Here is a 25,629-nt window from a genome sequence, read left to right on the forward strand (position 1 = left end):
TGTGATTGGTTTATTTCATCTAGCATAATGTCCTCAAGGTTCATCCATGCTGTAGCATATTTCAGAATTTCTTTCCTTTATGAGGCTGAATAATATTCTATTGTATGTTTATACCACATTTTGCTAATCCATTCTTCCATCAGTGGACACCAGGGTTGCTTCCACATTTTAGCTATTGTGAATAATGCTGCTATGTACATGATTGTACAGATGTCTCTTCAAGACATTGCTTTTCATTCTCTTGGGTATATACCCCAAAATGAAATTGCTGGATCATATGGTAATTCTACTTTTAATTTTTTGAGGAACCTCCATACTGTTTTTCACAGCAGCTATACCATTTTACATTCCCACCAACAGTGCACACAGGCTCTGATTTTTCTACATGCTTGACAGCACTTGTTAGTTTTTTTTTTAAATAGTGGCCATTCTAACAGGTGTGAGATGATATCTCACTGTGGCTTTGATTTGCATTTCCCTAATGATTAGTGATATTGAGCATCTATTTATATGCCTATTGGCCATTCATTTATTTTCTTTGGAGAAATGTCTATTCAAGTCCTTTGCCCATTTCTGAATTGGTTTGTTTATTTTTTGTTGTTGTTGTTGAGTTTTAGGAGTTCTTTATATATTCTGGACATTAATCCCTTATCAGGTATGTGATTTGCAAATATTTCTCCCATTCTGTATTTTGCCTTTTTACTCTGTGAATAGTGTCTGTGATGCACAAAATTTTTTAAATGTTCATTAAGTTCAGTTTGTCTATTTTTTTCTTTTTTAACCTGTGCCTTTAGTGTCATATCCAAGATATCACTGACAAATCCAATGTCATAAAGCTTTTGCTCTATGTTTTCTTCTAAGATTTTTATTGTTTTAAGTATTACATTTAGGCCCTTGATCAATTTTGAGTTAATTTTTGTATAAGGTGCTAGGTAAGGGTCCAACTTCATTCTTTTGCGAATCGATATCCAGTTTTCCCAGCACCATTTGGTGAAAGACTGTTCTTTCCCTGTTGAATAGTTTAGCACCCTTGTCAAAAATCACTTGACCATATATGCAAAGATTTATTCATGGGCTCTCTATTCTAGTCCATTAGTCTATATGTCTGTCTTCATACCAGTACCACATTGTCTTGATTACTGTAGAAATGTAGTAAGTTTTGAAATCAGGAAGTGTGAACCCTTTAATTTCCTTCTCCCTTTTCAAGATTATTTTGGCATTCAGAGTTCCTTGAGATTCCGTATAAATTTTAGAATGAATATTTCTATTTCTGCAAAAAATATCATTGGGATTTTGCTAGGGATTGCATTGAATCCATAGACTGCTTTGGGCAGTATTGGCATTTTAATAATATTAATAAGTCTTATAATCCATGAACAAGGGATGTGTTTATATTTATTTATGTCTTAATTTCTTTCAGCAATGTTTTGTAGTTTCCGTTATACAATTCTTTCACCTCCTTGGTTAAGTTAATTCCTAACTATTCTATTCTTTTTGATGCTCTTGTACATGGAATTGTTTTTGTAATTTCCTTTCTTATCTTTCATTATTTGTTTATAGAAATGCAACTGTTTTTGTGTGTTGAGTTTGTATCCTGATACTTTGCTGAATTAATGTATCAGTTCAAACAGGTTTTTTGTGGACTCTAGGGTTTTTAAATATATCATCTGCAAACAGAGATCATTTTACTTCTTCCTTTCCAATTTGGATGCCTTTTATTTCTTCTTCTTGCTTAATTGCTAGGGCTTGAACTTCCAATACTATGTTGAATGGAAGTGGTGAAAGCAGACATCCTAGTCTTGTTCCTGATCTTAGAGGAGGCGCTTTTTGGTCTTTCACCATTGAGTGTGATGTTTGCTGTAGGTTTTTTATAGATGGCTTTTATTATGGTGAGGTAGTTTCCTTCTATGCCTAGTTTGTTGAGTTTTTTTAAATCAATCATGAAAGGGTGTTGAGTTTTGTCAGATGCCTTTTCTGCATCAATTGAGATGGTCATGTATTTTTTTTCCTTCATTCTATTGATTTGGTGTATTACATTGATCAATTTTCATATGTTAAAACTATCCTTGCATTCCAGATATAAGTCCTATTTGGTCATGGTGTAAATCCTTTTAATATGCTGCTGAATTTGGTTTGCTATTATTTTGTTGAGGATTTTTGCATCAGTGTTCATAAGGGATATTGGTCTATAGTTTTCTTGTAGTGTCTTTGTCTGGCTTTGGTATCACAGTAATGCTGGCTTTACAGAGTTAGGAAATGTTTCTTCCTCTTCAGTTTTTTGGAAAAGTTTGAGAAAGATCAGCATTAGTTCTTTAAATATTTGGTGGAATTCACCAAAGAAACTGTCAGGTCCAGGGCTTTATTTTTGGTTGGGAGAATCCTGATTACTGATTCAATCTCCTCAACTAGTTATAGGTCTACTCATATTTTCTGTTTCTTCATGAGATAGTCTTGGTAAGTTCTGTGTTTCTAGTAATTTGTCCATTTCATCTAGGTTATCCAATTTGTTGGCATACACTTGTTTGCAATACTCTCTTATAATCCTTTCTATTTCTGTAGAATTGGTAGTAATATCTCTACTTTCATTTCTGATTTTAGTAATTTAACTTTTTTTCTTAGTCCATTTAGCTAAAGGTTTGTCAATTTTGTTGTTCTTTTCAAAGAATCAACTTTTGGTTTCATTGATTTTCTCTAGTTTTTCTATTTCATTTATCTCTGCTCTAATCCTTATTACTTCCTTCCTCTTCTGTCTGTGGATTTAATTTTTTCTTCTTTTTCTAGTTCCTTAAGTTTAAAGTTAGGTTACTTACTTGAGATCTTTCGTTTTTGAATGTGTTTATAAAGTTCCCCCTTAGCACTACTTTCACTGTGTCCCATAAATTTTGCTCTGTTGTGTTTTCATTTTCATTCAACTAACTCTCTAAGTATTTTCTAGTTTCTCTTGTGACTTCTTTGATTCATTGATTGATTGTTTAAAAGTGTGTGTATAATTTCCACAATTTTTTGAACATTTTAGTTTTCCTTTTGTTATTTCTAACTTCATCCCATTGTGGTAAGAAAAGATACTTTGTATGATATCTATCTATCTTTTAAAATCTATTAAAACTTAATTGGTGGCCTAACATATGTTCTGTCCTGGAAAATGTCCTATATATGCACTTGAGAAGCATGTGTATTCTATTGTTGTTGGGTACAGTGTTCTGTATATGTCTGTTAAGTTTTGATGGCTCATTGTGTTAAGTCCTTTTTCCTTATATATCTTCTGTCTGACTGGTTTCCCTATCATAAGTGGGGTATTGAAGTCTCGTACTATATCGTAGAACTGTCTATTTCTCCCTTCAATTCTGTCAGTTTTTGCTTCATACATTTTGATTGTCTGTCATTAGGTATGTAAATGTTTATAATTGTTATGTCTTCTTGCTGTATTGAATCTTTTATTAACATATCCTTTTTAAAGTAGTTTCTAGTAACATTTTTAAATTTAAAGTCTATTTTGTCTAATAGAGCCACTCCTGCCCTCTTTTGGTTACTATTTGCATAGAATATCTCTTTCCTTCCTTTCACTTTCAACCAGTTTGTGTCTCTGGATCTCAGTGAGTCTTTTATAGACTGAATATAGTTGGATCATATGTTTTTATCCATTCTGACAGTCTCTGTCTTATGATTGGAGAGTTTAATCCATTTACAATGAAAATACTGATAAAAAGAGACTTCTGTCACTGTGCTGTTTTCTATATGCCTTATAGTATTTTTGTCCATCATTTCCTGCATTCCTGTCTTCTTTTGTGTTTAGTTGATTTTTTTGTGGTGAAATGTTTAAATTCCTTTCTTATTTCCTTTTGTGTATATTCTATAGGTCTTTTCTTTGTTGTCACCATGGGGATTACATTTAATATCCTGAAGTTATAACACTCTAATTTGAATTTACACCAGCTTAACTTCAAAACATACAAAAACTCTGTTCCTTTACAGCTGCACTCCCACGCTTTCAGTTGTATATGTCACCAAATTACGTAGTTATACGTTGTGTGCCCAAAAACATAAACTAATAATTCTTTAAGTGTATTAGTCTCTTAAATTATGTAATAAATAAGGTTTAGAGTTATAGACAAAAGTGACAGTAGTCTAATACTAATTTTATACTAATAAATGCTTTTTTTTCTTTAATTTTTTTTCTCTTAAATCATGTAGACAACAAAAAATTCAGTTTGAAACTAAACTATTGTTACAATAGTACTAGCTTTTATAATTTCCCGTGTATTTAACTTCATTGAGACCTTTATTTTTCTCTACAGCTTCAAGTTACTATCTAGAGTCCTTTCATTTCACCTTGCAGAAATTCCTTGGGCATTTCTTTCAAGGCATGTCAAATGGTCACAAACTCCCTCAGCTTTTGTTTATCTGGAAATGTCTTAATTTCTACCTAACTTTTGAAGGACAGTTCTGCTGTTTTTTGTTTTTTGGGTTTTTTCCCTATTTTGCATTGTCTTCTGGCTTCCAAAGTTTCTGATGAGAAATCTGATAATGACCTTATTGAGGATCCCTTGCATGTAATAATTTGCTTCTCTCTTAATGCTGTCAAAAGTCTCTCTTTGACTTTGAAAGTTTATGTGACTTACTGTGGGTTTTCAAATTTCATCTTACTTGGAGTTCACTGAGCTTCTTTGATATTTACCTTCCTGTCTTTCATCAAATTTGGGCAGTTTTCAGGCATTATTTCTTCACTCCTTGGCATTTGTGGGTTGCGGACTTCTCCAGCTCTAAGGCTGGGATACATGAGGCAAAAAGAAAACACATGAAACTACTCACCATCATGCTCCTCTTCTGCTCCTGAAGTCCCTCATCATCTGCCTTCTTCTTTTCACCTTTTAGAGCCTCTTGTGTTTATTTGGTATGTAATACCCAGGGGTTTCAGTTGTACTTAGTGGAAAGAAGAGGAAGAGTACTTCATCTTCCTAGAAGTGGAAGTCTTAAGATAGTTTTATGTCTGCATACATACATACTATCTTTGATATAGTGATTAAATAATGATTTTAAATATGATTCTCTTACCTAGATAAAAAACAAGAAAAAACATCTGAAAACAAAGAAGGGAAGAAACTCTACCATAGCAAGGCATCAGAGAAGAGCAAGAGGTAAATATTCATTGATATGGTTGTTAACAGTTGTTGAAAAATAAAACAAGAATGGCAAATTATTTCCTCTTATACCCAGGAAGACTTCATGATTTTTCCCCAGGTAAAATTAATGATTAAAATTTTGCTCATATTATTTACTGTTTATAAAAATACAAAAGAATCTTGACAGATGAGAGGTGGGTCTTATTAAGGTGCTATATTTAAATTTCACTTATACTTACCTTACTTGGAAAAGTATTTGAGGCATCTTACAAAGATGTATCCAGGATAGCAAGAAGAAATCAATTAAAACTAAGAAAAATTAATGGGAAAACAAGAGTATAAAATAGATGGTGCTGAGAGATTGCCTTCCATCATGATAGCATGAGGATCTCTGCAAACCCACTCACCAGCAAAAATCAGAGAAAATTATTTTTTTAAAAAAACAAAAATTTAAAGTTTCTGGAAATGGTCCTAAGGGCATACAGCAAATGAAAAAACATCTATTCAGGAAAACCTACTAAAATTGGGTACAAACAAAAAAACAACCAAAAAAACAACCAGTGAGAGCCTGGGGTATTTGAATCAAGACTCTCCCCTCCCTGCCCCCCAGCTCAATGATACTCTACTCCAGAAGAGTGCAGCCAAGGACACAGGGTCTGCTCTCCCCACAGATGCCAGCCAGAGGGCTGGGCTTGCGTATTTCTTATCCTGTCTCCAGCTGCCTGTTGTTGAAGCAAAGTTCCAGGTAAGTGCAGTCAGGAGGTGGCGGCTCCCTTCTTTCTACCCAGACCCCATTCTTGAAAAGAAGGCTCCACTTTGTGTGCTACATCACTGAAAATATTTTGGTCCTAATCACCCGTCTTGGATTGTAAAGTGTTTGTTTGTTGGTTCCACACTGGAAGAGGCAAATAGAGAAGACCTGAGGCTCCTGCCCTCCTTCTACCTACATCTTAGCTCCTCAAGTGGGGTACCACTGAGAGAAGAGTGCCACTGTCCCCACTCTTAGCTCCAGAGACACATCAGAAATTTTGCATAAGTGCATTAAGATGGCAGAGTAGGAGGATGTGGAGCTCACCTCCCCTCAAAAACACATCTATATGTGGAACAATTCTCACAGAAAACCAACTGGAAACTGGCAGAAGATCTCTTTTATACAACCAAAGCTGCAAGAAAGATCCCCATGTCATTGGGTAGGATGGGAAAAAAAAGGCATCAGGACACAAGACGCCCCTGGGAGGTATCTGAAGGAGGGAGGGTCCACACAGGCAAGCCCTCACCCTGGGAACCCCCTGACTGCTAGGAACTCCACCAGGACAGACAGAGGGACTGGAGGGGCCTGGATTCTGGTCTCAAGGCGTGTGCATGTGCTGGCTTGCTATCAGTCAGGGCAGAAAGAGACCAGCACTGAAGGCTGCCACTTCATCACAATTCCCATCCTGAAGCACATGCCGGGTGGGGCAGCAAATATGTGCAGTGGCTAGGCACTGAATCTCGGGTTTATGTGCCCTGGGAGTGAACTCAGTCTAGCTGCACAGAGACAGCCTAGAGAGTCTGGGGTGTGGCCCAGGCCAAACCTCAGAGCCGATCATCAGCACATGCATAGTGGGGCACAGGTACAGCGGCAGCGGACTTTGTTGGCATACTCACCAAGTGGCATCACAGAATCGCATGTCTCTGGCAGACAGCCCCTGGGGAGGAATACACAGTGGTTCCTTTCCCTGTGAGAGTGCTCTGGTTCTTCCCACCTCACACCCCAGTTTGGAGCTGGATTGTGGGTGGACAGGTCCTGGGAGAGCAGCCCCAGGCAGCCACACAATGACCTCAATTCCTGCAGCCACAACACCCCAGCTCCCAGCACCAGCCTAGCAGTAAGGCTGGGATAAACACAATGGAGAAACAGACAAGGCCTTGGGCTGCTTCTGGGAAGAACTGTGGATGCCTTCGATGGTGGCACATAGGTTTGCTGTGACTACATGGACCTCACTTGCTTCAGTGCTCACCTCCTTTGCAACAGAGCACATACTTACTTAAGGGCAACAGAGTCTTACTGAGCCCAACCCTCAGGGCTTCTAGTCTAACAACCAGGGAGCAGACCCCACCCCCAGCAGGGCTCTGACAGCCACAGAGCAAAGAGGAGGCCCCACCCAAAATCCAGTGCAGGCTCTGGACAACACAACACCAATCCCATCCCCTATCAAGGGGATAATGGCCAGCATACCCTGAGGAAAGATGTGGCTGGTATCCATACCAAAACTAGCCCTCACACCAAAAATATTGAACTCACACAGTCTATACAGGGACACTCTCACATAAAAGCACCCCTTCAAGACCACAGTAGATAACTATTTCTCCTAAATCCAGAGACAGAGAAAGTTAAGTAAAATGAAAAAGAAGGAGAGGAACTGCTCCCAATTAAAAAAATAAGAGATATCCCCTGAATAAACAAATCATGAAACAGACCTCAGTGGTCTACTACACCCTGAGTTCAAAAAGGAGGTAATAAAAATGCTAAAGGAATTTAAAAAGATTATCAATAGAAAGGCAGATCACTGTAACAAGGATCTAGAAACTATAAAAAGGAACCAATCAAAATTAGACAAGTCAATTGCCAAGATAAAAACCAATCTACAAGCAATGAATAGCAAACTAAGCACCACAGAAGAATGAACAAGTGATCTGGAAGACAGAATAATGGAAATCAATCAGTCAGAACAGCAGACAGAAAGAAATGAAAAAAGAAAAGTGAAAGCAATATACGAGATCTATGGGATAATATAAAGCATGCCAACCTACACATAATATTGGTTCCAGAAGGAGAAGAAAGACAGAAGGGGATCAAAAATGTATTTGAAGAAATTATGGCTGAAAACTTCCTGAAATCTAAAGAAGGAAACAGATATCCAGGTACAGGAAGCACAGAGGGTCCCAAAGAAGATGAACACAAACCCACACCAAGACATACCGGAATTAAAATGGCAAAAGATAAAGAGAGGATTCTAAAGGCAGGAAGAGAAAAGCAGTCAGTTACAAGGCAACCCCCATAAGACTATCAGCTTATTTCTCTGCAGAAACTGTGCAGGTCAGAAGGCAGTGGCATGATATATTCAAAGTCCTGAAAGAGAAAACCCTGCCCCTGGGATACTCTACCCAGCAAGATTATAATTTAGAATAGGAGGAGAGAGAAAGAATTTCTCAGACAAGCAAAAACTAAAGGAATACAGCAATACTAAGCCTAACCTAAAAGAAATATTGAAAGGTCTTCTCTAGATAGAAAAGAAGCAAGTATCTATAGGAAAGGGAAAATCACAATAGGAAAGGCAAATATATAAAAGGATTGAAGATCACTTAAATAAGTCAGTACATAGATGAAAAAACAATCCAAAAAAATTGTAAAAATGATTAAAACTACAATTAATGGTAAAAGGATAAGGATGAGGATGTAAAATAGGACATCAAAATCACAAAATGTAGGGAATGGGAGTATAAAAATGAAGATCTTTTAGAATGTGTTTGAACTTGTATGACTATCAGTTTAAAGCAAGTAGATATAGTTATGGGTTAACATACTTGAAAACCAGGGTAACCACACATCAAAAAGATACAATAGATTCACAGAAACCAAAAAGAAAGGAACTCAAGCATAATACAAAAGAAATCCATAAAACCACAAAAGGGAAAACAAAGAAGAAATGAATGAAGAAGGACAAAAACTGGGAAACAAGGTTTAAAATGGCAATAAGTACATACCTATCAATAATTACTTTAAATGTCAATGGACTAAATTCTCATCAAAAGACATAGAGTGGCAGATTGGATAAAAAAATCAAGAACCTACAATATGTGGCCCACAAGTACAATATGCTGCCTACAAGACTCACTTTAGGGCAAAAGACACACAGGTTGAAAGTGAGGGGATGGAAAAGGGTATTTCATGCAAATGGAAACAATAAGAAAGCAGGGGTAGCAATACTCGTATCAGACAAAGTACTACTTTAAAACAAAGTAGTCTTTAAAACATAAAGAAAGACAAAGAAGGACATTATATAATGATAAAAGGAGCAATACAAGAAGAGGATATTACACTTGTTAACATAAATGTACCCAATATAGGAGCACCTAAATACATAAACAAATAGCAGCAGACATAAAGGAAGAGATTGACAGGAATACAATAATAGTAGGAGACTTTAACACCCCACTGACATCAATGGACAGATCTTGTAGACAGAAAGTCAGTAAGGCAACAGAGATGCTAAATGACACAATAGACCAAATATTTTTCCTCGGTCGGGGGAACCAGGTAAAACAGATAGCTCCTAATGTCTTCCCAAAATAAGTGACTTAATTTGCAACAGTTCTTGGAGAAATTCAAGCTTAACAGCATTCTCAGAAACAGTAGAAGTAGAGTAAAAGGCAATTCGGAGAAGATTGGTAAATCCATTGGAGAAACAGGCTAAACTTGTAGGCTGGCTAGTTCACCAGAGAGAACGGCGGGGAGGAGAACAGCTGGGAGGAGTCTGAGGTGGCATCAGAACAAATCTGAAACCCTGACCTGGGAAACTATTCCTTCAAAGGAGCCCAAATTTGATTGGATTAGTCTGTAGAGCAATTTATGTCCCAGGGCACTGTTGAAAACAATAGATCTATCAGCCAGAAATTAGTGGAATTTAACAGCGGGGTGTGATCAGGGAAGGTGTCAAAGACAACCCTGCTAAAACCACTGCCTTCCCAGAGAGAATGGGGCACAACCAAGTCTGCACCCCTCAGGGAGCAAATTAGAGGTTTAACACTTCAAGGGGTAATGGACTTCGCTAAAATATACCAGCCAGTCACTAAAGAAACAAATACGTAAAGAACAATAAATAGCTCCAGAAGGTATGGAAGGGGTAGCAGGGAAAGATTAGTACCCAGAGTTCAACAGAATCGTCTAGTTGGGAAATAAGCCTGACAAACACAGATGAAGGACAACATCCCTAGTTGATGGGATCTAAAAAATCATCCTTGGATCCAATCAGTCAATCTTTCAAGCATCTGTTACTTGCAGAGATCCCAGAAGTTGAAGACCTGAGTACCAGACTTAAAAGATTTCTACTCAGATATTTCTGGAGTAAATAACAGTGATCCAGTGGGAAATTTAAAGTTAGCAGTCACAAGTTCATTCAGCAGATACTGAGCACCAAATACACTGTCATCTGCTAAATGTGGATTGAATTAACGGAATCTAATTTCCCAAGAACTTCTGAAATTTTTTCTCTTTTCCTCCTTTATTATTTTCTAATAATCTTTGGCAAAAAGAGTGAACAGTATCATCTTAACTGAGGTTAATGCCTGAGGTCAACTTAAGTTCATGCTCTTGAACTATTTCTTACTTTAAATGATTGCTTGTTAAGATACCAGTATATCCCTAAAAAAATATTAGAGTATTTTAGTTAACTTTATTTCCTACCAGGATACTTTCAATAATTAATTTTGCAGACTTTAAGCAAAAACAAATAATTATAGATTACTGTGATTAGAATTTATAGATCACATTCATAAGGACACTGGCCTGGTGATTTTCTATGAGATAAATATAATAGTTTATTATGGTTCATAGCATTATTTCAATCAAAGGAAGAGGGCTAAAAATGACATCAAGAGTTCATTGAATCAAGTCTTATTACAAGTGAATTTTTTTCAGCCTAATTTCACCCCTTGTCTCTCCAAATTCTTTATAATGATTATATAATATTGCTACTTTTAACTTCGTGTAACTTTTTCCAGAATATTTCCTTTGCTCTCTCCCTTCAACAATCAAGTTTTGATTTTTACAGTTTCCTCCCATTTTCATCCTGATTATGTCAATTTTTTTTTTTTTTGGCTGCCATTCAATTTTATCTAAAAAGAGGATTTTAGCTTTTAACTATTTCATAGTCTACTTTTTATCATGAGTTGGTATGCATTACATCTTGGCAAAATGTTTTCAGTTCTTTTCTCAGGCCCTTTTGGAAAGTTCTTTCTAATATCCACATAGCACAGATGCAGAAACAAAAGTTGGGAATCATTTAAAATGTTTTCACAATCACATAATGATTTGTAGACTACTCAAGATTAACAGTCACAATTCTATGGTGTTTTGTGTCTCTTTTAGTCCAACTGGGTCATATTGGCAAGTATCTCCTCTCAAGATAGACAGCAATGTCATGTGTATGATCTTTCTTACTCTGAACTTTTTTACAAGCTACAAGAAAATATTTTTTCAACTTTTCTATATAAACACAGTTTTGTAATTGCTTATACCTTTTCATACAATTTTATATAGTTTCACTCATTTCACACTTATTTTGCTACATCTTTATTCTTCTCATTAAGTGAGATTATAAGCATACATTTTTGTCTCTTTCTCATCATAAATAAGTTCTATATGAAGTAAAAAGAAATTTAAACTCCCCTTAATGCCAAAATACAATATTAATATTTTCTTTTATCATTGTTGTAGAAGAAAAGTAGTGTTGTGAAAGATAGTAGAAGGCTCTGATTTAAAAGATTATTTTTGTCCATTCTAAATCTATGAGGATAAAATGAGAAATGTTGAAAATTATGATAAATCATAGAAAATATACCTCATTTTCATGTTTATAATATAGTACTGCTTTCCTTCTGGTTCTGTGTTCCATTAGGTTTGTGAAAAAGGACATTTAGTTCAAAGACACAAAGAATCAAATTCTGATGTGACAGGTAATGTCCTGCTTTTACCCTCTCATAAACAATTAATTCATTTCCTCAACAAACACTTTTTTGTGCTACAGCTTTGAGGTTATCACTGTGCTTTGCGCTAGGGATATTAAGAATATACTATACCATTTCTTATTCCCAGGAACTCATCTTTTAATAGGAGGAGACAAACAAATAAACAAGTTAAGTGCAGTGTTACCAGTGCAATGCCTATAGTCTGGACAGTGTTCCAAGGGAGCACAGAGAAGGGAGTGGTCAGTTAGACTGGAGGGTTGGATTGAGTGGTCCCTGTACTTGAGAGATATCGCCGATTTGAAAGATTTTTCCCAAAACAGAATATAGGGATTTTATGTTTTAAAAAACACCTTGGTCCTTTTGTGATGAGCCAGGAGAGAAATTAAATTTTGGATTATTCATTTGCTTCTATAGGAATCTGCTAAGTCTAACATAAATCTCTGAATCTCTAACATTTCTGGTATATGTTTTTCTTAATTTTTATCTCATTATCTTTACTTGAGGTCCTTTGAAAAATATTCATAAAATTTAAACAATATTTTAATTTTGTCTAAAATAGTTCTTTAATTTTATGTGTGTATGTATTAATTTTTATACATTTATACCACACTTATTTTCAAAAAGAATTTCAGGTAACTTAATTAAAAGTATATATACAAGTACATAAATCCACTTAGTTTATGATACAGCAGGCTCATTAAAAATAGAAATGGAACTAAGAACCACACCTAGGAAAGGAGAGAATTTTATTATAATTAAGATGGTTACTTCGTTGAGCAAATGGTTACTTCGCCAAGCAAATCAGTCACTTTTTATATGTAACTTTTATATATTCTTCTGTTAAATTTAATGTCAGAAATTAAAGAACACATTTTAGAATCCTTATTTTAGACTTTTTTCTATACACATACACTCCATGTTAATTAATCACAGGTTATAATTAATCTTCAGGTTTTTTTGCAACCTATGTTTCCATTTAAAAGTACAGGATATTATTAACTTCTTTACATGTTAGTAAATGGTGGCAAAGTATTCCATTGTATTAGTGAACCTTTATTTAGCCACCCCCATTGTTAAACATTTTTTTCTGTTGTAAACAACAATGAAGATGTTTAACTCCCTATTTGTGTATAGTCTTAATTATTTATTTATAATAGATTCCTAGAAAGGAACTGCTGACCCAAAGAGTATGAACATTTTTTAGACCTTACTATAAATAGCAAAAATGCAACAAAAATCATATAAGATTTGAGAACTGTTTGTATTAATTTCATTGAGCTAAACTACTATTTACATATTATCTGCTAGCATTTTTCATTTAGAAAAAGATAAAAATATGAAATGTAAAAGAGTCAATGAACTATTTTCATGCTACTAATGAACTTTTACCATCTTTTCTAGATACAAGGCCAGATATATCAGATGACTGTACATTTGATTATTTCAGAAGACAGTTCCCTAATCAAGGTTTGTGAATAAGATGGGAATATAGACATTAATGAGTGGTCACCTATCATCTGAATGTGAGCTATTTAATATGTATCTGGTCAAGATTTACACATAAGAAACTAGAAGATTATCTTCAAATCAGACAGCCAAAGAACAATTCACCTTCCCAGAAATTCTGAATCTCAAATTTTTATTTTTCTCTCTAACTCTAGAAATATAAAAGACAGTAGAACTTCCTTATATGTCAACTTGATTTCTTGTAATTTTACCGAGTCAAAAAAAAAAAAGAATATTCATCTCATTGTCTAATCTTTTCATTCCCATCTCATTGAATCTTAAAGCAGAGAGAAACCTTGAGAGCACCCTACTCTCACCTCCCACTGACGACAGGACCCAGGCGCATCCAACTTTTGAGTGACTGCACTTGGTGACAAGTAGTTTACCAAACTGCAGTCACTTCATTCCATTGTTAGAGAGGAATGTTCTTTTTATGTTGAGTTAAAAACATACGTCCCTGTAAATTTAATTCACCTCTTTAATTAACACAAAGCAAAAAAGAATGAAGAGACCTTAAAGGTAAACTTTTCTGACCGACTCATTTTCCCTAATTCTCCTTGAAATAATAAGAACAAATGTAATGCCTCTTCCACATGACAGATCATAAATATTTTTTAAAGCTATCATTTCCCTGATACTTTCCTTCCATTTCTTTCAGCCATCCATAATATGATTCCCTTTACTATTATATTTTACTGTTTTCTATCACTATTCAAGCTTGAATGAAACTTAACACAGTATTGCAGGTGTCATCTAACTAGGACAGCCATTCCTTGGAATCTGTGGGGGACTGGTTCCAGGAACCCCACGGATAGCAAAATCTGAGGATGCTCAAGTCCCTTGTATAAAATGGCGCAGTATTTGCATATAACCTATGCATATCCTTCAGTATCTCTAGATTACTTATAAGACCTGTACAATGTAAATGCTATGTAAATAGTTGCCAGTGCACAGAAAATTCAAGATTTGCTTTTTTGAACTTCTTGGAATTTTTTCCCTACTATTTTTGATCCACAGTTGGTTGAATCCGCAGATGCAGAACCCATTGATATGGAAGCCTGACCGTGTACAATAAATTATCATTCTCATTTGCTTCTTTCTAGATACCAGATTTCCATTAATGCAGTCTAAGATTACATATGTTTTTTTGAAAATTATCCTAAAATATTGACATATTGGATTTACAAATACTCAAACCTATAAAATTTTATTTTCATAGTGCCACTGATAACTTATGTCTCCTCCATTCTCTACTTCTTCAATTTTGGTTTGATATTTTGGTCCAGTGCACTGAGCCTTGAATTTATTCTTGTTAAACTAAGTCTTCTTAGATTCAGCCTTTCATGAACTTGATCTTGATTATGTCATACTGTTGTACCATATACATGTGTATATACCTCATACATACATACAATATATAAATACATATCTATACATATATTTGACCTCTTGTCAAAGCTTCAGCCTCTTTATCTGTATATGTCTTCACTTAAATGTCCCTTGTAGCCAAATTCAAATTCATCTAATCCCACATTGAATGCTGTTCCTTCTGTATTCAGTCTAACTTTGGTAGCAGTGCTATCTACATAACTACCCAAGCTAGAAACCTAATAGTTATCTTTTTATCTTCTTTCACTTCCACCACTCATATCTAGATAGCCACTGAATCCAACTGATTTTACCACATAATCCCTTTTTTCTCCACCTTAACTACCAGCATTCTTTTCAGTGCTTATTTATCAGAAGCACTTTAGATTTCTAAGTGGTCTCCTTGCCACCAATATTGTCATCCTAATTCAACCACTCATACTACCATAAAAGCAATCTATCAAAAACAGAAATCTGATTAATGCCACTACCTAAAGCCTTTCAGTAATTCCCAGTTTTCTAACAGTGGTTGAAGTTGGCACAGTCCTGAGACTTCAGTTTGCTCTAGGCTTTCTCTTTTCAATTTTTTTTCAACTTTTAATTTTTAAATAATTTCAAGAATAGTACAAAGAACTATATCTATCTACCTACCTAGCTGTATTTTCCCCCCAATCCATTTTTTGTAGACATAATGCTCCTTTATTCCTAAAGAGCTTCAGCATATATTTTCCAAGAACAAGAACATTCTCTTACATTAAAATAAGGAAATTCAACTTTGATACAATACTACTTTGTATCATACTATAGTTAAATTTTGCCAAATGTACCAATGATGTCCTTTAGAGCAAAACTTCTCCCTGATTCAGGCTCATGGACTGCATTTAATTGCCATATCCCTTTATTCTCTTTTAATTTGGAACATCTGCTCAGCCCTTCTTTGTCATTCACAGCACTAGCACTGAAGATTATGGGCCAGCAGTCTTACAGAATGTCTGGTTTTTAAATTTTAGAATTATCTGGGGAGTTTATGATAATCCCAGCTTTGAATTCTGAGTTGGCCTTTGTTGTCAACCCCCAAATCTGCATTTTAAATAAGGTACCATAGATAATTCTGATGTTGATGATCTGCACTTTTCGACTCACCACATTGGGAACTATAGTGAGAGTCGGTGGGAGGCCAAGCATTTGGGACCTAGCCCATCCAACTCTTATTCATCCTGAGTAGCTTTCATGTACAATTTTTCTTTCAATAATGGTCTGTTACTTTAAAAACAAAAAAAAATTTTTTTGACAACCACTAGCTGCATCAGTGAAACCAGGTTCCCTAACATGACGTACAAGACTTCCAGTGAACTGGCCCCTGACTGCCTCTCCAGTTTTACCTCTTGCCATTCTCTGCCTTTTCCTTTACACCTCAGCAATGATGATCTTCTTGTGGCCTCAAAATACATCAGTCTTCTCACCTCCTTGCCTTTACTCATTCTGTCTTCTCTGCCTGAAACATAATTCTCCCTCTTCAACTAAATAAGCTACTCATCATTTAAGGAGTAGGTATCAAAGTGTAATAAGACTCACACACAGTTCATTACAATAAGAGTGAGATAGACTGAGTGATAATGATGTGCTCAAAATGTAATAAGATTCATATACAGTTCATTACAATAAGAGTGAGATAGACTGAGTGATAATGATATGCTCAAAATGTAGTAAGACTCATATACAGTTCATTACAATAAGAGTGAGACAGACTGAGTGATAATGATATGCACAAATTGCTCTGGTTGCTCAGAGAAGGGGATGTAATCCAGCCTGGAAATCTCAGGGAATGTTTTCCTGAAGGAACTGATCCTTAAATTATGATCATGATTATGATGGAGTCTTAAGTGATAAGTTAGGCATTTAGCAGCAAGAGGAGAGTCACTTCCCTGAATTCTTAAAAGATTAATGTCAATGGTTTTGTGATCTTATTTATATGAAAATTCTTCCCTTACTTGAGATGTACTATGTCTGGGACTGAAGATAAGGCATTCAGAGCCTTTTGACTCCTGACATCTCTCACCAATATTTATTCTCCCCTGTCTAAACAGAAGAAAACTCTATTCAGTAGAAAAGACAGGTGCAACAGAGGAGCTGAGGGACTCTGCTCTTTGTCATCCATCAGTATATTAAAATAATCCCAGCAGAACAAATCTAAACATTATTTGATATATTTTCATTCTGAATATAGCTAAGTAAAATTCACTTCTTTTTGTCAAGATTTCTTCATATCTGAGTTCATCTGGTATTTTAACCTTCCTGATACTATTCTCCTGTGGCTCAGTCACTCTCTTATAATCATCCTTTGTTACATAATCTCCTTTCCATCTTTGTTCATGTTCTTTTAAAAATCTGATGTTTATTTGCTTCGCAGAGGTCTCAACATACTAGTCGATGACTGTGCTAGATACTGGGCTACAATGGAAAATAAAATAGTCTGTTCTCAAGAAGCAGAGAGAGTGACAAGTAAACAGACAGTAGAAATATAATGAGATAAATGCTACTTACTGTGCTATGATATTATACAGGAGTTGTTTGGGGATAAGGGAGTATCAGAGAAAGTTTCTCAGAAAAGGTAACTGTTACGGTTCCAGGGGCCAAATAAATAAATAGTATTTTTTCTTTACCAAGTTTTGAATCTATTAAAAATTAAGACAAAAGAGTAGGACAAAATACTAGCAAACTGAATCCAGCAACATATAAAAAGGATTATACACAGTGACCAAGTAGGATTTATCCCAGAAATGCAAGGTTGGTTTAACATATGAAAATGATCCACCTCCAAGAGTAATGAAAATAAAAACAAAAATAAACAAGTGGAACCTAATTAAGATTAAAAGCTTTTACACAGCAAAGGAAACCATAAACAAAATGGAAAGAAAACCCACAGAATGGGAGAAAATATCTGCAAACGAAGCGACCAACAGGGATTAATCTCCAAAATATACAAACAGCTCATGCAGCTCAATATCAAAAAAACAAACAACCCAATCCAAAAATGGGCATAAGATCTAAACAGACATTTCTCCAAAGAAGACATACAGATGGCCAAAAGGCAAATGAAAAGATACTCAACATCACTAATTATTAGAGAAATACAAATCAAAACTTACAATGAGGTGTCACCTCACACCGGTTAGAATGGCCATCATCAAAAAAATCTATAAACAATAAATGCTGGAGAGGGTGTTGAGAAAAGGGAACCCTCCTACACTGTTGGTGGGAATGTAAATTGATACAGCCACTATGGAGAACAGTATGGGGGTTCCTTAAAAAACTAAAAAAAGCTACCATATGATCCAGCAATTCCACTCCTGGGCATATATCCAGAGAAAACCATAATTTGAAAGGATACATGCATCACAATGTTCATTGCAGCACTACTTACAATAGCCAGGACATGGAAGCAACCTAAATGTCCATCAGCAGAGGAATGGAAAAAGAAGATGTGGTACATACATGCAATGGAATATTACTGAGCCATTAAAACGAATGAAATAATGCCATTTGCAGCGACATGGATGGACCCAGAGATTGTCATACTGAGTGAAGTAAGTTAGACAGAGAAAGACAAATATCATATGATATCACTTATACATGGAATCTTAAAAAATGGTACAAATGAACCTATTTACAAAACGGAAATAGGGTCACAGATGTAGAAAACAATCTTATGGTTACAAAGGGGGAAAGGTGGGAGATGGGTAAATCAGGAGATTGGGATTGACATACACACACTACTATATATAAAATAGATAACCAAAAAGGACCTATTGTATAGCACAGGGAACTCTATTCAGTACTCTGTAATGACCTATATGAGAATAGAATCTAAAAAAAGAGTGGATATATGCGTAACTGATTCACTTTTGCTGTACAACAGAAACTAACACAACATAGTAAATCAACTATACTCCAATAAAAATTAAAAAGAAAATTAAACAATGTAATACACATTAATTGAAAAAAGAACAAAATGCACATGATCATCTCAGTACATGCAGGAATAATGTTTGGCAAAATCCAATATCCTTTCATGATTTAAAAAAAAAAAACTCAATAAAGTAGGAGTAGGTGGATGCTCCTCAACCTGATAGAGGCTATCTACAAAAACCCCACAGCTGACATCGTAGCTGATGGTACAAGACAATGCTTCCCACTAAGGTCAGGACCAAGACGGGTGTCCACTCTCAATATTTCTATGCGACATAATGGAGGTTTAGGCAGGGCAGTTTGGAAAGAATAAATACAATGCATCCAGACTGGAAAGAAGTAAAACTACCTCTATTTGCAGAACACATGATCTTGTATGTGGAAAATCCTAAGGAACATACATACACACACACACACAACCTACTAGAGCTAATAATCAGTTCAGCAAGGTTGCAAGATAGAAAATCAACATGCAAAACTCAGCTGTAATGGGTGAATTGTATGGTATGTGAATTAGATCTCAATATGTTGTAAAAATCAATTGTATTTCTATATACTAGCAATGAACACTCTGAAAATGAAATTAAGAGAACAATTCCATTTACAAAGCATCAAAAAGAATAAAATACTTAGAAATAAATTTAACAAAAACAGTTACTTGTACACTGAAAAGTACAAAACACTGTTGAAATATATTAAAGAAGATGGAAAGATTCCCCCACATTCAGGAATCAGAAGACTTGTTAAGATGGTGATACTCACCAAATTGATATACAGATTCAATGCAATCCTATCAAAATCTCTGCCGAAACAGAAATTACAAGCTAAACCTAAATGCATAGGAAATGTAAAGGACGAGAATAACCAAGACAATTTTGAAAAAGAAGAACAAAGTTCAAAGAGTCATACTTTCCAATTTCAAAACTTACCACCAAGCTGCAGTAATCATAACAGTGTGGTACTGGCATAATGGCAGATATAGAGATCAATGAAATAGAATTGAGAATACAGAAATGAACCCTTATATTTATTGTCAATTAAGTTTCAACAAAGGTGCCAAGACAATTCAATGAAGAAAAAACAGCCTTTACAACAAATGGTACTGAGACAACTAGATAGTCACATGCAAAAGAATGAAGTTGGACTCATTCCTTACACCAATTCATTAATTCAAAATGGGTGACAGACCTAAATGTAAAACCTGAAACTACTCTTAGAAGAAAAGATAGACATACAATGTAAACATAGTAAGGGGACTGCTAGCTTTAAGCTCTAGCATGTAACGGGCTAGATTTGGAGAGTAGACCTTTGTTAGGGAGAACGTTCTGGATAGTTAGCAATGCTTACTCTTCCTCCCCCTACCAGAGCCAGCCCCTTCTAGCCTTCTTGTCTCATTGAAGGGTAGGGGGAAGAAAAGCTAAGAAATGCTTATTAAGGTCACAGCCCAGGGACACAGACCCACTAAAAGACTAAGATTTAATAAGATTATAGAATGTTCCCTTTCCCCATACCTTACCACCACACCAACATGACTCCAGTATAAGAACAATGGTTTACAGCTAAAAGAGCTGCAAGCCAGACACGTATTCTATCTGATAAGTGGTGCTTAGGGAACCCCAAAGACAACAGGATAGACAAAAACAAGGCTATTATAGGAATTCCTATAATGTATACACACACACACACACACACACACACACACGCACACACATACCTAGCACATCATATTCAAACTTCAGAAAACCAAAGACAAAGACAAAAATCTTTGAATTGATCTTTCTCTGTCTGACTTATTTCACCTAGCCTAATGCTCTCAAGGTCCTGTTGTCCCAAATGGCAGGATTTCCTTCTTTCTCATGGCTGAATAATATTCCATTGTGTGTGTGAATGTGTGCGGGTGTGTGTGTGTATATACACACACACACACACACACACACATACACACACCGTATCTTCTTTATCCATTCGACCACTGACTGACCCTTACGTTGTTTCTGTGTCTTGGCTATTGTAAATAATGCTCCAATAAACATGGACAGACACCTCTTCAAGATCTTTTTTTTTCTTTCATTTCTTTGGATATATCCCCAGAAGTGGAATTGCTGGGTCATAGTGTAGTTCTATTTTTAATTTTTTGAGCAACCTTCATAGACACATACAATTAGTTAGGGAGATAAATAACCAAAACAGAGCATAGTGTACAATTTAGAGAAAAGAATTTGGAATTGATCGTCATGAAGGAGACTGAATCTCACAAGTCCAAATGAGAGAAGCAAGAAGTACTTCTAAATCAATTGAAAGTTTTTTCACCTCTCAAAAAGACACCAATGCTCAGTCAAAAATAATAGCTGGTGGATTCGCTTGGGCATATGACATGAATGAACACTGATTATCAGATAATTCCCTTGACTGCTTGATGAAGCTGAGTAAAATTACATTTCCTAATTCAGAGTTTGCCTCTAAAATGCCCTGTGGGTTAACCAAAGGGGAAATTTTGATGACAGATGTGTTGGACTCTAACAGTGTAAAGCTCATTTTGTCAGATCTTACCAACAATAATGTTTTCTACAGTTATCACATGATACATTGAATAAAAAAGAAAAAACATTTCCTCTGGCTATTAGGTACTTTAATTTGAAAAATGGGGTTTCAAAGAATCTTGATTTCTATGAAGATTTTAATGAAACCACAGAAAACATCAAACCAAATATTGTCAATATGTTCTCCAAAGACAAACTAGACTTTGCTCATCTATCTGCATGGTTGGCTGACAATGAAAATATAAAATGTATATTTTTGCAAATTTCATTCAGTCTATCAACTTCTTACCAAAGAAAATAAAAAGATCTGATCTCCTAAATGTCTTGCACACCTTGTATTTAAAAGAGAGTGTGATTTGCTATCCTGTGATAATGAGGCTTTCATAATGAAATTTTTTGGTCACGTTTTAGTTTCCTCAAAACATGCAGAAGCACTTAATGAGATTTTCGACTTTATAGAAATAAAAGAGGGCAGTTTCCTTAGACCTGTGCCAACAAGGTGGCTATCATTGTTGCCAGCCATAGAAAACACATTAAAATGTTGATCTGCCATTAAATCACATTTTCAATATGTGGGACAAGAAGAATGGCCTTCTTTAATTTGCAAATAGTTTGAAGATGGGAATAGAGGAAAGGGCTACAGTAAAACAATTTATATGCTCTTTTTCTAATTCTGTTTGATGACCTTTGAAGAGGTTATACGGAGCATAGAAAAGGATGAACTAACTGCACCTCAGTTGTTTGACATTATGTGTAGGTTATGACAAAAACTCATACAGTGAAAAAAAATGACATTTAGGGGGAAATAAGACTGACTCAGAAGTCAAAAATATGTCACCAGAAAGGGCAGCCAAGTTAAACAGCACTAAAAACTGTAATTTATTTGAAATCCACCTTCAGTTTAAGTTCGAATTACCTCTGTGCTTTAAAAACCTATTCCCTGAGGAAGAGAAGTTTAACTTGCAATGGTATCCAGTGTGCTTCAGAGTATCTAAAAACAGTGGACATTTTAGACATGGCGAACACTACATGATGAATTTAAGGATACAAAGGACCAAATGCCCAAAAGCCAGCCTACTAAATTAAGCCTGTAGATACAAAGTGGATGGAAGTTTTTGTAAAGCTGGAAACTAATTCCTTACAAGTCTAGAAACCTGCTATTACTAATAAGTAAGGTCACATTCCATGCTCAAATTCCTTTGTTGACAGGATATCTAACTTGCTGTCATTGCATTGGCCTGCCACCAGGGGTCAGTGTAATGTGGGGCTTCATAAGAGCAGACCTCAGAGGCCTTGACTTTGAATGTATTCAGTTTTACCACTACGTAAAAGAAAAGAAAGATATCCTGAAGGCTGCAGGCAGTTCAGAGAAGTATTATTGGAAGAGGACACACAAAGAGCAAAAATATCCTACTTTATCATGGGACATAAAGAAACGTCAATTTTTATTAATTATAAGTAATGTCTGTTTAATTAGCCCCATTGTATTTACATTCAACTTTTTAAAGGTCTTATATTTACGTATCTTAAGAAGACATGATATGGCCTATAAAATGTAAATATCCTATAAAGAGTTAAAATCTGTATCAGAGGAAAAAACTATAATGTTATATTATTCTCACACATACTATTTGTTTAATTGGTTCCACTATTAATAACTACTAATTGCCACTGTTAACTAGTCCTATTGTTTTTCTTAAATAATGGCATTTATGTAACAAAAAAGCAAATAATACAGCATAATATATAATTTTAAATAAATGCCTAATTTATATTTTATGTTAAAATAATCATGTGTGTATAAGTATTTATTACATATTGTACTAATTTTTTGGTCTGGTGTAGCTGTGTCTTGAGTTGGCGCTCTAAAAGTTAGTCACCCTACTACACATGTAGATGGCCTTCATAGAGCCTGACATGCAGAATTCAGTTCTGAAATGCTTGATAATTATTGGACAGGTATTTCTACTGTTTGCTCTTCTCTTGAAACAGTTTCATTTAAAAGCTTCCAGAGGAAGTATGCACTGATATATTTCATATGTCTGAATGAATAATGTCAGATTAATTGAAGATAAACTCAAGCTAGCCATTAAATATATGAATGAGGTAATTGTGAAGAAAGTAAAAAAAATTGTTTTGTTAACCTTAAAACCTAAGTTCAGAAATTTTATGGTATATTCTCTTTTTTAGCAAAAATACCTGGACAAGCCCCTTCTTGGCTTCTAAAAAGATATTTGAGGTAGGAGAACTACACTTGATTTCTTCTACCAGGTTACCTTACTCCCTTTCCTCTGTCTTGTAAGATTTTTATTTTGAATTAAAGTAACAGCTAAAAGTGACGTTTTAATAACAATTGCTAATTGTCTCCTTATAGTCTACATAGTGTCCGTGGCTAGGTCAGTTTTATGCATAGGAGTGCACATATGATGCATTTTGAATGGTTCTGAGATTTCAGTATCCCTAAAGTAGCCCTAATGGATGCCTTAACATCTGCAGTTAGACATTTATTTCTAAGCAATTATCATTGCTTTATCTGAGTTTCTCTTTTTAAATAGAAATACTTCTGGCATAAGACAGTTACTTAGAATGAATACTATCAAATGTTTTACTATCTATAATAGCAATTGACTCATTGGTCCTGTAGGGATTATACTAGTACCTAAAAACTGGAAAAGGAATAGAAAGGGAAGTCAGGGATAACATAGATAAACTTTGTAGTTTTGTCTAAACTGGTAATTATACCACTAGCCCCCCTGGCAAGTTTCCCTATCTCTAAGAATAATGATATGAACAACCACCTGAACAGTGGATTTGTAAGTATCTGAGAATAGACTGAATTTGCACAACAGAGGAAACATGGTATGCCTGTTCTCCCTTCCTTGGCCTCTTTTCTAAGAACTTGGTTTCTGCTCAGTAAATGGGTTCTGTTGAAATATGTAGGCTCTCTTGCCCCAAAAACCTAGAAAATTAGGTTAAGAAACCATCTTTGGCCATACCTGTACTTGGATCTAGAACTGATTAATTTAAACTAAGACTTAACTTTTAAAATATATTACTTATCATATCTATGGAAAGAAATGAAATAATATATCAACATAAGAGAAGGTAATAGAAAAAGTACTGGAGTTAGAAGATATGTATTCTAGACCTGCCCCTCCTTCTTATTAGCTATGTTATCTTGAGCAAATAGCTTAACCTCTCTGATTCCCTAACATTACCTTACATTCCCTCTCTGATGTAAGATGGGGATAACACTGGCCATCCTGCCTGTATCACAGGACTGGTGAGAGCCCCAAGTAAGATAATACCTGTAACAATACTTTGCATACTGTGAGATGTAAAATACAGATATAACATGGCATTACATTACTCTTGATTAGATAGTTCATTGTTGACATTGAAATCAGAGTACCCAATTTCTTTCAGCTCCCAAACTATGATTCGGAGGCTTAGCAAAGACCAACAAAGATATTTTTCAGAAACCGATGAGAGGCCAGTCCAGGAAACAATTCAGCCCAGAATCAATGATTTGTATGGAAACTGTGTCAAAGTGACATCCTTGAAGAGTCCTATGAGCAAACAAACTCCCATTTGGCCTGAGAAGACAAGGATACCAACAGAAGGTTTTTCTTTTTTGTTGTTGTTTAGGATTTTAATATTGTATACAAAGGTGGCTTTCACTGTATCATCATTAATATTAATAAATTCTATGAAATTTGGATTATGGGAACTTTTTATAAACAGAGGATAGACAGCCATTTTATTCCTGACTCTGTAAAGTATTTGTCTTATTTAATTTCTATATAAGTTGAATAGAAGAAAATTGTTTGTTTAATATAGCCTTGAAAAATCAATTTAATTTCCTTATTCCCATCACCTCCTTGTTATTGATGCCCTTTCCATATCATAGAATAAAAAAGTAATGAGCTGATACACACAACATGGATGAATCTCAAAATCACTGTGCTGAGAAAAAGCAGCCAGACACAGAAAAGTAAATACTATATGAAATCACATTTATATGAAATGCAAGCTAATCTATAGAGACAAAAAGTAGATAAAGGTTTCCTAGAGTAGGAAGGGACAGAATAGGGAGGAAGGAAAGAATGGACTGTAAAGGAGCATCAGGAATCTTTTAGGGATGATCTTTTCTAGATCTTGTTTATGGTAATGGTCTCAAAGGTATTTACAACTGTTGAAACTCCAGGGTGTTGGGCCAGACCAACTAGCTGGATTGAATTATCATCCGCCAGATGGCAAAGACCGAGTGGAGCAGCAATTCAGTTTAGACGTGTTGCTTTTTAAATGCCTTTTAGACACTGAAGTGGAGGTACTGAATAGGCAGTTGGATATATGAGTCCAGCATTCAGGGAAGAGATCTGGGCTGAAGATACATT

The 25,629-nt window shown here is 35.2% G+C and overlaps 2 protein-coding genes across 11 annotated transcripts in view; one reads left to right on the forward strand and one right to left on the reverse strand.

Moving 5' to 3' along the window:
* The window catches only part of CYREN (cell cycle regulator of NHEJ), a 215,986-nt gene that overhangs the window by 136,463 nt on the left and 53,894 nt on the right, over nucleotides 1–25,629 (reverse strand). For 3 of the 8 annotated variants that reach the window (XR_014246379.1, XR_014246380.1, XR_014246381.1), the window contains exons 5-6: nucleotides 6,768–6,808; nucleotides 4,810–4,920 (exon numbers count right to left, since the gene is read on the reverse strand). Coding sequence is in view for 5 of the 8 variants with exons in the window: in XM_082398132.1 (XP_082254258.1) it covers nucleotides 4,676–4,766; nucleotides 6,768–6,808 (132 nt within the window). In the remaining 3 variants the exon portion in view is untranslated. Of the gene's footprint in view, nucleotides 1–4,675; nucleotides 4,767–4,809; nucleotides 5,053–6,767; nucleotides 6,809–25,629 lie in introns of those variants that run through there. The other 5 variants (XM_082398132.1, XM_082398136.1, XM_082398130.1 and 2 more) reach the window with 4 other exon arrangements.
* The window catches only part of LOC309631570 (cytosolic carboxypeptidase 3-like), a 51,179-nt gene that overhangs the window by 19,168 nt on the left and 6,382 nt on the right, over nucleotides 1–25,629 (forward strand). Inside the window, exons 2-7 of one of the 3 annotated variants that reach the window (XM_082398098.1) lie at nucleotides 5,057–5,135; nucleotides 5,792–5,865; nucleotides 11,780–11,837; nucleotides 13,251–13,316; nucleotides 23,423–23,471; nucleotides 24,659–24,855. In XM_082398098.1, coding sequence (XP_082254224.1) covers nucleotides 5,057–5,135; nucleotides 5,792–5,865; nucleotides 11,780–11,837; nucleotides 13,251–13,316; nucleotides 23,423–23,471; nucleotides 24,659–24,855 — 523 coding nt within the window. Of the gene's footprint in view, nucleotides 1–5,056; nucleotides 5,136–5,730; nucleotides 5,866–11,779; nucleotides 11,838–13,250; nucleotides 13,317–23,422; nucleotides 23,472–24,658; nucleotides 24,856–25,629 lie in introns of those variants that run through there. The other 2 variants (XR_014246367.1, XM_082398099.1) reach the window with 2 other exon arrangements.

Source organism: Balaenoptera borealis (genome assembly GCF_965194805.1).
Source record: "Balaenoptera borealis genome assembly, chromosome: 7".
Classification (NCBI taxonomy): domain Eukaryota; kingdom Metazoa; phylum Chordata; class Mammalia; order Artiodactyla; family Balaenopteridae; genus Balaenoptera; species Balaenoptera borealis.